At 44.2% G+C, this 12,925-nt stretch overlaps 1 protein-coding gene across 2 annotated transcripts in view; it reads right to left on the bottom strand.

Moving 5' to 3' along the window:
• LGALS8 (galectin 8) overlaps positions 1–12,925 on the bottom strand; it is a 91,705-nt gene that overhangs the window by 13,099 nt on the left and 65,681 nt on the right. For both annotated transcript variants that reach the window (XM_075339491.1, XM_075339492.1), the window contains 2 exons: positions 6,950–7,038; positions 2,062–2,227 (listed from right to left, as the gene is read on the bottom strand). In XM_075339491.1, coding sequence (XP_075195606.1) covers positions 2,062–2,227; positions 6,950–7,038 — 255 coding nt within the window. The remainder of the gene's footprint in view (positions 1–2,061; positions 2,228–6,949; positions 7,039–12,925) is intronic.

Here is a 12,925-nt window from a genome sequence, read left to right as displayed (position 1 = left end):
ATTTAGGAGAGTTAGTTGACCATAAAGCTGAGGGGCCGCAGCACAATTAGCTGAGCTCGGCCATCTTTTCTTCTGAAGGCGGGACCCTATAACTGTGAGGTTACAATGCACTATACTCCCTCCTTCTGTGGAGTAAAAGGGTGATTACCAACCTAAAAGAGAGACCATGGAAAAACAAAAAAAAATGTACCCGCTGAGCAGGTATGTCTGCCTACTGCTTGGCTGCAGGAGGGGTAAAGCAAGTGGGACAAGCGAACACGAAAAGTGATTGTTGCATGTTCCTATCTTCAGGAGCACACCGCTCCCCTGCCTCCTGACTTTCTGCTTATTGCGGGCAATACACTCCTGAAAATGACACTATGAGCCGTCAGCATGGCTGAGCCGCTTGTCAGAGCACTCTGATTCTGCAGGCAGAGGCATCTCTGACTTTGTAGAATAAGAGAAGCGCATAGACATAGAGGCAGTTTTGCAAGTGCACACTCAATGTCTAGAAGGCTGGCCACCTATGAGGTGGCCAATAACCTTGGCAATGTGCCGTAGGCTACAGAATTAAAAAGCCCTCTCTTCTTGACAATGAAATTGATTTTTTATGTCAAGTAAATAGCAGAGTTGCTTGTCTTTACAAACACTTTGTAATTTTACCCATTTAATGATATTAAACAAACCCTTTAATTACCGTATTTTTCGGACCATAAGACGCACTTTTTTCCCCCAAATGTTGGGGGAAAGTTGGGGGTGCGTCTTATGGTCTGACTGTGGCTGCGGGGAATGAGGTGCTGCGGTGGAGCGGGTCATCGGGGGCACGAGCAGGCTGTAGCAGCCTGCTGTGACCACATGTGCCCGCTCATTACATATGCACGCCCATCCTCCCGCCCATTTCTCAGCGCAGAAGCCGGTGCTGACAGGTGGGCGGGAGGACGAGCGGGGACGCGCGCATAGTAAAGAGCCGGTCCGCATGATCACCCCTGGCAATTACAGCCTGGAGTGATCATGTGCGGCTGTATTCACTGCCCCCTGCGCGTCATTATCAGCGCGGGGTGCAGTGAATCAGTGTACTCACCCGTCCCCGTGTGTGGAGCCGTCCCCCTGCAGCACGCGATGTCTTCCTGTCTGTGCCGGTCAGCTGATCTGTGCTGATGAGCTGACCGGCACAGACAGGAAGACATCGCATGCTGCAGGAAGACGGCTCCACACACACAGGTCAGGGGTGCAGAGACGAAGATGATCGGTGCTGGAGGGAGTGAGGAAAAGGTGAGTATAAACATTTGTTTTTTTTTCTCTGTGCAATATGATACAGGCCATATACCAGGATGGTATGAGCACGATGGGGGCATATAGCAGGATGGGAGTATATGAGCAGGATGGATGGGGGGTATATGAACAGGATGGGGGGTATATGAACAGGATGGGGGGTATATGAACAGGATGGGGGTATATGAACAGGATGGGAGTATATGAGCAGGACTGATGGGGGGTATATGAACAGGATGGGGGGTATATGAACAGGATGGGGGGTATATGAACAGGATGGATGGGGGGTATATGAACAGGATGGGGGTATATGAGCAGGATGGGGGTATATGAGCAGGATGAGAGTATATGAGCAGGATGGGAGTATATGAATAGGATGGGGGAATATGAGCAGGATGCTGGTATATAAGCAGGATTGGGGTGTATGAGCAGGATGGGGGGTTTATAGCAGGATCATATACAAGGCAGGAGGATTATTACCAGGATGGGGTACCTTAGTAGAGAATTTGGGGACATTACCCCCATAACAGTGTCAGCAGCAAATCCTCGCCCCATAACAGTGTGTCATGACCACATTTTTTTGCTTAAAGTTTTATTTTCCTATTTTCCTCCTCTAAAACCAGGGAGCGTCTTATAGTCCGAAAAATACAGTACTTAATATTCGCCTCTTTGTGGCATTTAGTTTCTTACCAAACGTCTTGTGTCCCCAAATGGCATGGACGAGAAGTACCTTCTCATATCTTAGAGGTATTTTATTATATTTAAAATACATAACTCCATATTGGAAAACCTCAATCAATCCAAACTAACCTCAAAATACATTTCTGGAAAGAAGGGGAAATCACTGAGTAACCGTTCTTCTGGTCCCCAACTATTAGACAAGTATGTGTTCCTGACGAAAACCATCTCTTTCATGCGTGGATTCAAGTGCAAAGCAATGTCCTGGGAGTCACTGGGCTTAAGATCAATAGAAAATCTGTTGCAAAAAAACCCCAACAAAACCATGAAAACATGGTAATAAAAAGATAATATTTCAACTCATAAAAAATAATAAGCAGGCAATTGCTAGAAAAGCACATATGTAATCAATTTGGATAACATTAGAAAACAATAACTGTGCTAAATCCTGGTGACACTGCAGAAGACGCCATCCTATAGGCTTTACAGCACTTGTAGATAAAGGAGGGTAACTCGTTTCCAGCGGGTATTTGAAGTAAATACACGAAAAAATTGATTTCAGATCCTTTTGTTTTATTGTGAGGTCCTCACAGGACGCACAGGACGCTCGGTCGGCTACCACCACTGCACCACAGGCACTTGCAGCCTGGTAGTCTCTGGACTCTTTGCCAATCATTACCTATGGACCCCTCTCCCAAGTTAACCCCTTGAAGTCACAGCCATCCCGAGACCTACATCTGCCAATCTATCTACACATATGTTTACCTGGGATACTTCCCTGCTGATGTGGTATACTTTCCTGCTGATGCGGTAAATTTCCTTTGCTCTTTAACTCAGGTACAGCAATATACCAACAGAAACCCACATTTCCTATGTGATACCTGACCGTGCGGAATTTGCATATACCAATTGAGATCATCCTTATCAACCCTGAGGACATCCACTCTCCTGTCTTCAATCCTAGTCACAATATAAAAGCATCTACTTGATTGCCTGATTGATCAGTTTCCTCCATATACAGTAAACTGCTGCAAATACTCATCTTTAATTGAATAACCCTGCATACTACTGCCGCTCCGACCTTTGTGACTATAAATATATATATATGGTTGATTACGTACATATGTACCCTACATATTACCTGTTGAATCTAGTCTGTCCGACCTGAGGGAGGCCTTTCAGGCCGAAACGTCGTCACCTGATGGACATTATTTTGTACAGCACTTTCTTCACGATTTTTTTGCACTAATAAAAGAAAAGGATCTGAAATCAATTTTTTCGTGTATTTACTTCAAATACTCACTGGAAACGATTAGTGTGCCGGAGTTACCCTCCTTTGTTAACGTTCTTTCTCCTGAGCACCTATGTGTGGTGACGCGAGGTCTTTTCTCTCTACAATTGCACACTTGTAGATAAGCTGATGTATCACATGACTGATGCCAAAAGGATGCCACTCACTTAATGGGGATCTATTCAGAACATTACCTATTGTTTAAATCAGGTGTTTGTGTTAAATGTACGACTTTTTTTTTTTAAATGTCATATTTTTTAATTTTTTTTACATATCACAGCCTGTATTAAAAATAAAAAAAATAGAAATCTTGCCATTTCCACACTGGCCACTGAGGCTTTGTTTTAGACTCTTTCTTCCTGTTGTTTCAGGAAATAACACATGCACATTAGCTGCAATGGTCGGATCCTGAAGCTATCTTTTGTATTCGTGTTTATTGAGCGTGTGTAAAGATCATTGTGAAAGGGAAGGGGAGCAGGGTCAGACGTGACGTCACCTATTGTGATGGCGAATCCTGTGTATCAATTGTGAGTAAAGGTTTTACCTATCATTCTAATCCTGCCTTTGATAATATGGACTCCTCTTGAATTACAAAATCTTCCGTGATCAGTGTGATATTTGCAAGGTTAGGGTAAGTTCACACAGTGCGTTTTTCGCGGCGTTTTTGCGCAGTTTTCGGGTGCGTTTTTGCTCAGAAAACTGCAAGACTTTGCTTCCCCAGCAAAGTCTATGAGTTTTCATTTTTGCTGTCCCCACACAGCGTTTTTTTTCAGCTGCGTTTTTGTGGTGCCACAAAAACGCAGCATGTTAATTATTCCCGCGTTTTTCACTGCGCTTTTCATCCATTGAGTGCAATGGGATGTTGAAAGACGCAATGAGAAATGCAAATAGCTGCGTTTTGGTGCGTTTCTAAGACCAAAAACGCATCTATAAACGCAAGAGGTGGGTAGCAAAGTGACATGTACAGGAAGAGGATTCCTTCTGTCAGTAAACACAGAAGTGTAAATCCTCCCGGTACCGTCACTGCTGCTTCCACCTCCAGTCCTGTGTATGTCTGCTGCCGTGCGGCGTCATGTTCGGGCGGGAGGTGGAAGCGGCTGCTAAAACAAAAGTGAACAGTAGAAAAAAAAAAAGTCATACTCACCTGTCTGCAGACTCCCGGTGCCATGCTCGCTCCCATCTCCTCTCACGGTATCGCCGCTCCGGGTGTGTGCAGACGGCCAGGACACCTCCGATAGATGCAGGACCTGGCGATGGATCACCTGATGCAGTCACCTGACGCATCAGCTGATCGTAAGTATCGCGGTGACGCGGGCACCCGGCCGGTTTAACCTATCAGCGGATGCGTCAGGAGACTTCATCCCTGATTACCGGCAGCTGCTGCAGCGATCGGACGGGATCAGACTCCCGCCCCATCGCTCCAGGAGCTGCCGGTAATCAGCACATAAGTGAGTATTTTTTTTGCACCGATGCATCTGCTGATTGTATAAACGGCTTTTATACAATCAGCTGATGTGTGATGTGCTTCAGCCCCTAGAACCTGACACATCATCTGATCGCTTTGCCTTCCAGCAAACCGACCAGATGATATTGGATCCGGATTGGACGGCGCGGGACCCTTGACCCAGGATTACTGCGGAGGGGGGTGGGTTCTTTATTTCAATAAAGATGGAGTCACTAATTGTGTTGTGTTTTATTTCTAATAAAAATATTTTTCTGTGTGTTGTGTTTTTTTTTATCTTTACTAGAAATTCATGGTGGCCATGTCTAATATTGGCGTGACACCATGAATTTCGGGCTTAGGGCCAGCTATACAGCTAGCCCTAACCCCATTATTACCCAGCGAGCCACCCGGCATCAGGGCAGCTGGAAGAGTTGGATACAGCGCCAGAAGATGGCGCTTCTATGAAAGCGCCATTTTCTGGGGTGGCTGCGGGACTGCAATTCACAGCGGGGGTGCCCAGAAAGCATGGGCACCCTGCACTGTGGATTCCAATCCCCAGCTGCCTAGTTGTACCCGGCTGGACTCAAGAATTGGGTGAAGCCCACGTCATTTTTTTTTTAAAATTATTTCATGAAATTCATGAAATATAAAAAAAAGGGCTTCCTTATATTTTTGGCTCCCAGCCAGGTACAAATAGGCAGCTGGGGTTGGGGGCAGCCTGTACCTGCCTGCTATACCCGGCTAGCATACAAAAATATGGCGAAGCCCGTGTCATTTTTTTGGGGGGCAAAAAACTCCTGCATTCAGTCCTGAATGGAGGATGCTGAGCCTTGTAGTTCTGCAGCTGCTGTCTGCTCTCCTGCATACACTATTGGATGGAGTATGCTGAGCCTTGTAGTTCTGCTCCCTCTGCCTCTCCCTCCAGCATACAGTCCTGTATGGAGCATGCTGAGCCTTGTAGTTCTGCAGCTGTCTGCTCTATTGCATACACTAGCGGAGACTGAAGAACATATTGAAGAAGGAAATGACATCAGACCTTTTTTTTTTCAACAATCTTTTTAATGGCATTGTTCACTGATAAAAAACGCATAAAGACGCAGTGAGCAAAAACGCAGCAAAACGCAGCAAAAAACTGCACCAAATCGCGGCAAAACGTGTGCGTTTTTTGCCGCATTTTTTTGCCGCGGGTGCGTTTTTGTGCGGTTTTTGCCGCAAAAAATGCACAAAAACGCAGCGTCAAAAAAACGCAGTGTGTGAACCTAGCCTTACACATTTTTTTTTATTAAAAAGAATAAAATTATATATATTAAACTACCTGTAACACTACAACCATAGTTATCTAATAGGTCACTTTCTGATGATAACTCCCCCTTTTAATGCTCTCAAAATTTGTAGTGGGAAAACTAACGCTGCATGACATTTCAAATCAACTGGGACTGAGGCTACAGAAAGTAAAAAATATAATGTACCATTTGCCTGCAAATGGGTGACTTTTTGTTAAATTCAGGGGTGATATTCATTACAACTCTGCAAATATCTGAAAGGCACAAAAGCAGAATACTAGCATTGTTCACAGCAGCCTGGAATTTGTCAAATCTGGAGAGTTTGGGGGTAATAACTATGGGTCTTCCCGGTCTGAGAATACTAGCCCCCAGCTGTTGGCTTTATCATGGCTGAGTATCAAAATTGGGGGAAATGCACACCGGTTTTTAAAATAATTTAAAGGAAAATTTAAGAAATGCTGCATGGGGGTCCCTCTTATTTTGACACACAGCCAAGATAACAGCACGGCTGGGGGCTGCAGCCTGTAGCCGTATGCTTTATTTGTGCTGGGTATCACAATATGGGGGGACCCTATGCCAATGTTTTATTTATTTTTACACCACTATAGATACGCAGTCAAACATGCTGTCAAATAGGATAGGAACGCAGTCTGATTGCAACCAATCACACATGCTGGGACTGTCAGTGGGCAGGGGAAGCAGTGAATATGCATGAGGGTATTGAGGAGCCCTAGAAGTAGTGTTGCTGTCACACGGGAGACTCGGTAAGCATAACGCTCCTGCTTTTCCCTATTTTCTTTCTGTTTCCTTTCTATTTTTTTTATCTGGGTGTCCGGATCCGGAGAGTTACCCAGAGTTCGGTGAGAACTCCAAGCCCGTGGTTGGTGCACGGATACCAGGTATCCTGTGTGGATCCAGACTTTTACAGTCAGTGTTCGCCCATCACTACTTATAAAACAATTAGTTTTAACTACTAAACCAGATAATAAGCTGATAATTCACCTTTGAGCATTTTTCTTTACTTCACCCTTTACAAGCACAGTTCTTCCTGGGCCAAATGTGTCAGGAAGGTTTCCACAGTAAGGTATAGCCTAAAAAACATTAATAAAAAAAAAACCCTCAACATAAAACACTGCAATAAACAATTTCATGCAAAGATCACCACAATGCTCCCATAAAGGGAATGTGTCATCTGAGAAAGACCTATTGTTGCTTTTACTCTTTCTCGCAATGGAAATTTTTTTATTTTTTTGGGTTAGCTTTTTCCTCTCCTTACACCAAAATTTAGTTTTTCCATTAACAAGTTGTAGTTTTGAATTACACTATTTATTTTACCATGGAATGTGCTGGAAAACAGGAAAAGATTCCAAATGCTGTGAATCTTAAGCCCAGAGCAAAACACTTCCGGAGATAGGTGGGTGGTGTTTTTTTTTTTTAAATTTCTTTGTGAACAATACATCTTAGAACGCAGAATGTAAGTCAAATTTGAGCCGATCACACACATCCCACATCGCACAATGCTGCGCAGCACTCAGACACTAGCACAGCATGATACTCACTGTGGGGATGTTCACGTCATTTTCTGAGCCCGAACCCCGAGCCTCAAAACTGAAGGTTCGCTCACCTCTAGTCATGGTTATGAATACAGCACCAGAACCATCATCACTACATGAATACAGTACCAGGCCAACCATCACTATATCACCATAACCTTACAATACCTTAATCTTTACCAGATTCCTTTGCTCGAGGCTGAGGGTTCATCAGGGTGGGCCCAATTAGCTTCATCTGCTTAGGGCACCATAATACCTTGTCCTAGCCCTGCATATGGCCTTTAGTGATTAGGTGGTGTGTGAGTGACCCAAATTTGTTTAACTCCTTTCAGAGATGGTAATTTTCCTTCTTTGCACTTTAGTTTACTTTTTCTCCTTCTTCTAAGAGCCATAACTTTTTTTTCTTCTAAGAGCCATAACTTTTTTTTCTTTAACATAGCTATATGAGGGCTTGTTTTTTCCTTTTATTTGTGTTGAATCAGTGGTACTTCTGAATGTCGCCATTCATTTTGTACTGAAAAATGGGGGGAAATAACAAGTGTGTTGAAATTGTGCAAAAAAAAAAAAGGTGCAATTTTGCAATTGTTTTCTTGGGGTTTAGTTTTTTTGGTGTTCATTGTGCTGTAAAATGACCTTGTAATATGATTTTCCAGGTCAGTACAATTAAGGCTATGTGCGCACGTTGCGTACAGTTCACTGCAGAAATTTCTGCAGCGTTCTGAAGAGCACATGTGCGCTTTAAATCGCTGCAGAAATGTCCGTAGTGAAGCCGATTCCATGCGTTCTGCCTGCAGCTCCTCCCATAGACAGAGCAGGAGCTGCCGGCAAAGCGCACGGAAGAAGTGACATGTCACTTCTTTTTACGCAGCGCTTCGGCAGTAGCCGAAGCGCTGCGCTCTAAAACGCCACGTGCGCACGGCCCCTGCACAATCTCCATAGACTGTGCAGGGGACGCAGGACGCATGCAGTTACACTGCGCTACAAAGCGCAGCGTAACTGCATGTATTTACGCAACGTGCGCACATAGCCTAAGACAACACAATCGCTGCTGGTGAAGGAACATGTGAGAAGACCTGTCCATCAACCTCCTCCAAAAGCAGTCAAAATTCATAAGAAAAATTTGCTTGTCTTGCCATAGAATTGGAAAGTTTTTATTTTATAGTCAAGCTGATGTTTTATTGATAACTTTTTGGGGTGAATACGATGTTTGTTTTCTTTGCTTCTGACGACCAATAAACTGATGACCAATTCTGTTTATAGCATAGTTAGTCAGTTATTTATTTTTATATTTTGATAGATAAGACTTTTACAGATGCAATGAAATCAAATGTTTTTTATTTATTGTTTTCTACATTTTTCAAAACTTTTCTAATGCCGGCGTCACACGGTACGATCTATCGTGCGATCGCACGAGCGATCGTACCCGCCCCCGTCGTTTGTGCGTCTCAGGCAATTAGTTGCCTGTGGCGCACAAAGTCGTTTACCCCCGTCATACGCACTTACCTGCTGAGCGATGTCGCTGTGGGCGGCGAACATCCACTTCCTGAAGGGGGAGGGACGTTCGGCATCACAGCGACGTCACACAGCGGCCAGCCAATAGAAGCGGAGGGGCGGAGATGAGCGGGACGTAACATCCCGCCCACCTACTTCCTTCCGCATTGCCGGGGGGACACAGATAAGCTGTGTTCGTCGTTCCCGAGGTGTCACACGGAACGATGTGTGCTGCCTCGGGAACGAAGAACAACCGGAGCACAGAAGGAGGACCGACATTTTGAAAATTAACGACGTGTCAACGAGCAACGATAAGGGGAGTATTTTTGCTCGTTCACAGTCGTTCAGTGGTGTCACGCGGTACGATATGTCTAACGATGCCGGATGTGCGTCACTAACGACGAGACCCCGAAAACATATCGCCCAATATTTCATACCGTGTGACGCCGCCATTAGTCTACGTGCCCACGATGAGGATTCACAACATTTTGGATGCAGCATATTTTCACTGAGTCCAAAACGCTGTATTGTAAGAAAGACAGTGGATGGGAGTTATAGAAATCCCATGCCCACTGTGCTTGTTTTTCCCGCAGCATAAAATGACCTGTGGTGCGACTTCCCGAGCCGCAGCATGTCAATTTATTGCCGAGGAAACATGAGTGTTCTCCATAGGGAGAACAGAGAGAAAGACCGCAGTGGCCCGAACCCTCATCGTGGGCACGAGCAGCTGCAGTCTCCTGCAGAGAACACTGGCAGCCCTGCAGGACAGGACTCACTGTGTCCAGGATGTAGGTCGTCTTGATGGTGTGCACATACCGTTACAGGACTTCCCACTGCAATCGCCCCATTGCTTATACTGTAAACTTCAAAACAAAAGTCTCCTATGAATGCCAGCTACAAGCTGGTCTTCACAAGTGTGCTATAATTGCAGACAAGAGTCTTCAGCAAACACCCGGCTGCCATGGCACCCCAGAATCACAATATGGGGTGGAGTGTTGGGCAATGGGCCCCCTCTGATTTGTGCACATTAAACATCTCTGTTTTTAGAGGCAGATTATGGCTGTGTAACACAGCCAATATCTGCCAGGAATTAGATAAACTCAGCTTGTGAGCTTGCATGAAAAAAGGAAACCAGACATATAAATTATACAGTCCTGCTCATAGTTATTGGCACCCAAGAAGTTTAGTACATAATGTGGAATATCTCCTGGATAAAATGAATCAAGTGAAGCAGTTGTTCTGTATAGACCACTCGTTATAAATACAAAGAAGCCAATGATAAACAACAATGTAAAACAAAAAAAATAATGGGAGTGAAGAATAGAAAATCCAAAAGCTACGGTGACTCTGGTATTGGTCCTTTATATTAATTTACTATGGAAACACAGTGCGACTCACGTAAATCACAAATGAGAATCTCTTGTGATAAATTGCCAGTGCCCATGTGACATGAATTAGCAAATTATGACTTCATTGTTTTAAAAAGCCACGTGGTAGCCTTGTTCCTTTGTCACAAGGGTGAAGACACAGGAGCTGTCTGGGGACATCAGAACTGCTATTAGCAAACACAAGACTTCCAAAAGATATAAGGCCACCTTCAAAGACCTTGGTATCCCACTTTCAAAAGTGCACAATGTTATTAAGAAGTTTGCCAAGCATGGAATCGTCAAGAACCTCCCTGGATGTGGGGGAAAGAGGAAAATAGACAAGAGAGGTCTTCGAAGGTTGGTGTGAATGGTGGAAAAAACATGCAAAGACCGGAAGGCCAACCTGGAACAGTCTGGGGTCATGGTTTCAACAAGTACCAAATTCCACACACTAAACCAAGCAGAGCATTATGTGTGAAGGCCAAGGAAGAAACCATTGCTGAAGAAAGGACATAAAAAGGAACAACTGATCTTGGCCAAATAGTACCTTGACAAAGCACAATTCTTCTGGGAAAATATTATGTGGACATATGATACAAAAATAGACCTTTTTGGCAATGCAAAGCGACACTTTGTTTACAGACGGCGCAATGAAGCTTGTAAGGAAAAAAAACCCCTACCAACAGTTAAACATGGTGAAGAATCCATAATGCTATGGGGTTGCTTTGCTGCTTCTGGTACTGGACACCTTGATCGTATTACAGGAATCATGAAATCAAAGAATTATAACAGAGATTATAGAGCGAAATGTCCTACCCAATGTAAGAAAACTTGGTTTGAGTCAAAGATCATGGGTCTTCCAGCAAGAAAATGACCCAAAGCACAAATTGAAAAGAACACAGGAATGGTTGAAAAAGAAAAATGGACTGTTTTAAAACGTCCAGCAATTAGTCTTGACCTCAGTCCCACTGAAAATCTTTGGTGTGAGCTGAAATCTGCCATTGGTAAAAGCAAATATTCAAGAGCTTGAGCAAACTGCAAAGGAAGAGTGGGAGAAAATACCAGCTGAGAAGTACAAGACGCTTATAGATGGCTATAAGAAACGTTTGGAGGTTGTCATCAATGCCAAAGGGTGTACAACCAAGTATTAGTTAGGGGTGCTTTTATTGCTGCACATGCTGTTTAGGGCTCATTCAGATGACCGTTCCGTTTGTTCTGGTCAGTTCCTTTTTTTGCGGACCTACTGACAAGACCATCTTTTCAATGTGGTTTGTGTAGGATCGGATGGCACAAGAAAGCACTTCCGTGTGCAATCAGTTCCTACAAAAACCACATCGGTGTCTGTATGTCCGTTCCGTTATTATTGAACATGTCCTATTCTATTCCGCAAATGCAGACCGTGACACAATGTAAGTCAATGGGTCCTACAAATCCCGGAAGCCACACAGAAGCACTTCCATGTGGCTTCTGTCTATCGGTGCCCCTAGAGTCTGTGCTCCACTCCCCCACCAGCCCCGAAGCTGCTTGCACAGAGTGTGAGCAGCTGCGGGGATGACCAGCGCTGCAGTCAGGAGGCTAGCTCAGTTCATTACCTGCTGTGATGATCTCCGCTCAACTTGTGTTGTCAGTACTCATCACTAAGTTCCATGATATCGCGTTCTGACATCAAGTCTCACGCGCAGCCTGAGACTATGACTAACGGTGACGTCACGGGCTCCCGTGAGACTTGAAGTGATATCGCTGCGGGCATGGTTCTTAGTGACTAGCGCTGACGTTATGAGTTCAGCAGAGTTGATCACCACAGGTAATGGACTTGGCTATCCTCATGATGTCGGCGCTCGTCATGTCCTGCGGTGACTTGGCCTGACCTAAGATGTTACCTCAGGTCACTGCACTGCTCTCCCAGCCAATGGAGAACATTCTGCTCTTCATTGACTGGGACAGTGAGTATGTATCGTCGTGGGACCCCTTTATTGGATTACGCCAGACCCGAATTTGTTTTTTGGGGAGTGTTTTTTTAAAAAAAAATAGATATCTTTGTTGTCCATTTTTTTTTATTATTACTGACTGAGTTAGTGATGTCTGGAAGGCACACGGATGGCACACAGGCCATATACGGAATGGATGCAGATGTCACACGGATGCATCCGTGGAAAAACGGGACGATTGTGTGACTATAGCCTTTTTCTGTTTCTTCTTTGAAATTGCCACATGTAAGTGACAAATAATGTTTTATTGTTTTATTACCTTGGACCATTAATTTAAAAAAAACTGAGGATATAACTTGGTACATTACCATTTATTTTAGAAGATATTGTACAGTCTATGAAAAAAAGGAATGGGTGTCAATAATGGTGAGCAGCTCTGTAGGTCAGGAAGGGGTTAAAGAACAGGGAAATATCAGAGTCTGATCTTCACAACATTTTTCTGGAAGTGTATCATGGCATAAAAAAAAGGAGATTTCTAATAACTATCTCTAAAGAGTTTGGACTCCATCAATCCACATTTAGAAAAATTGTGTACAAATTGGCCAAATTCAAGACCAATAACACTTTCTCCAGGAGTGG

This window comes from Anomaloglossus baeobatrachus, chromosome 3 (assembly GCF_048569485.1).
Source record: "Anomaloglossus baeobatrachus isolate aAnoBae1 chromosome 3, aAnoBae1.hap1, whole genome shotgun sequence".
Lineage (NCBI taxonomy): Eukaryota > Metazoa > Chordata > Amphibia > Anura > Aromobatidae > Anomaloglossus > Anomaloglossus baeobatrachus.
The sequence above is the reverse complement of the archived record's forward strand: the minus strand, read 5'-3'. Positions and strand labels throughout refer to the sequence as shown.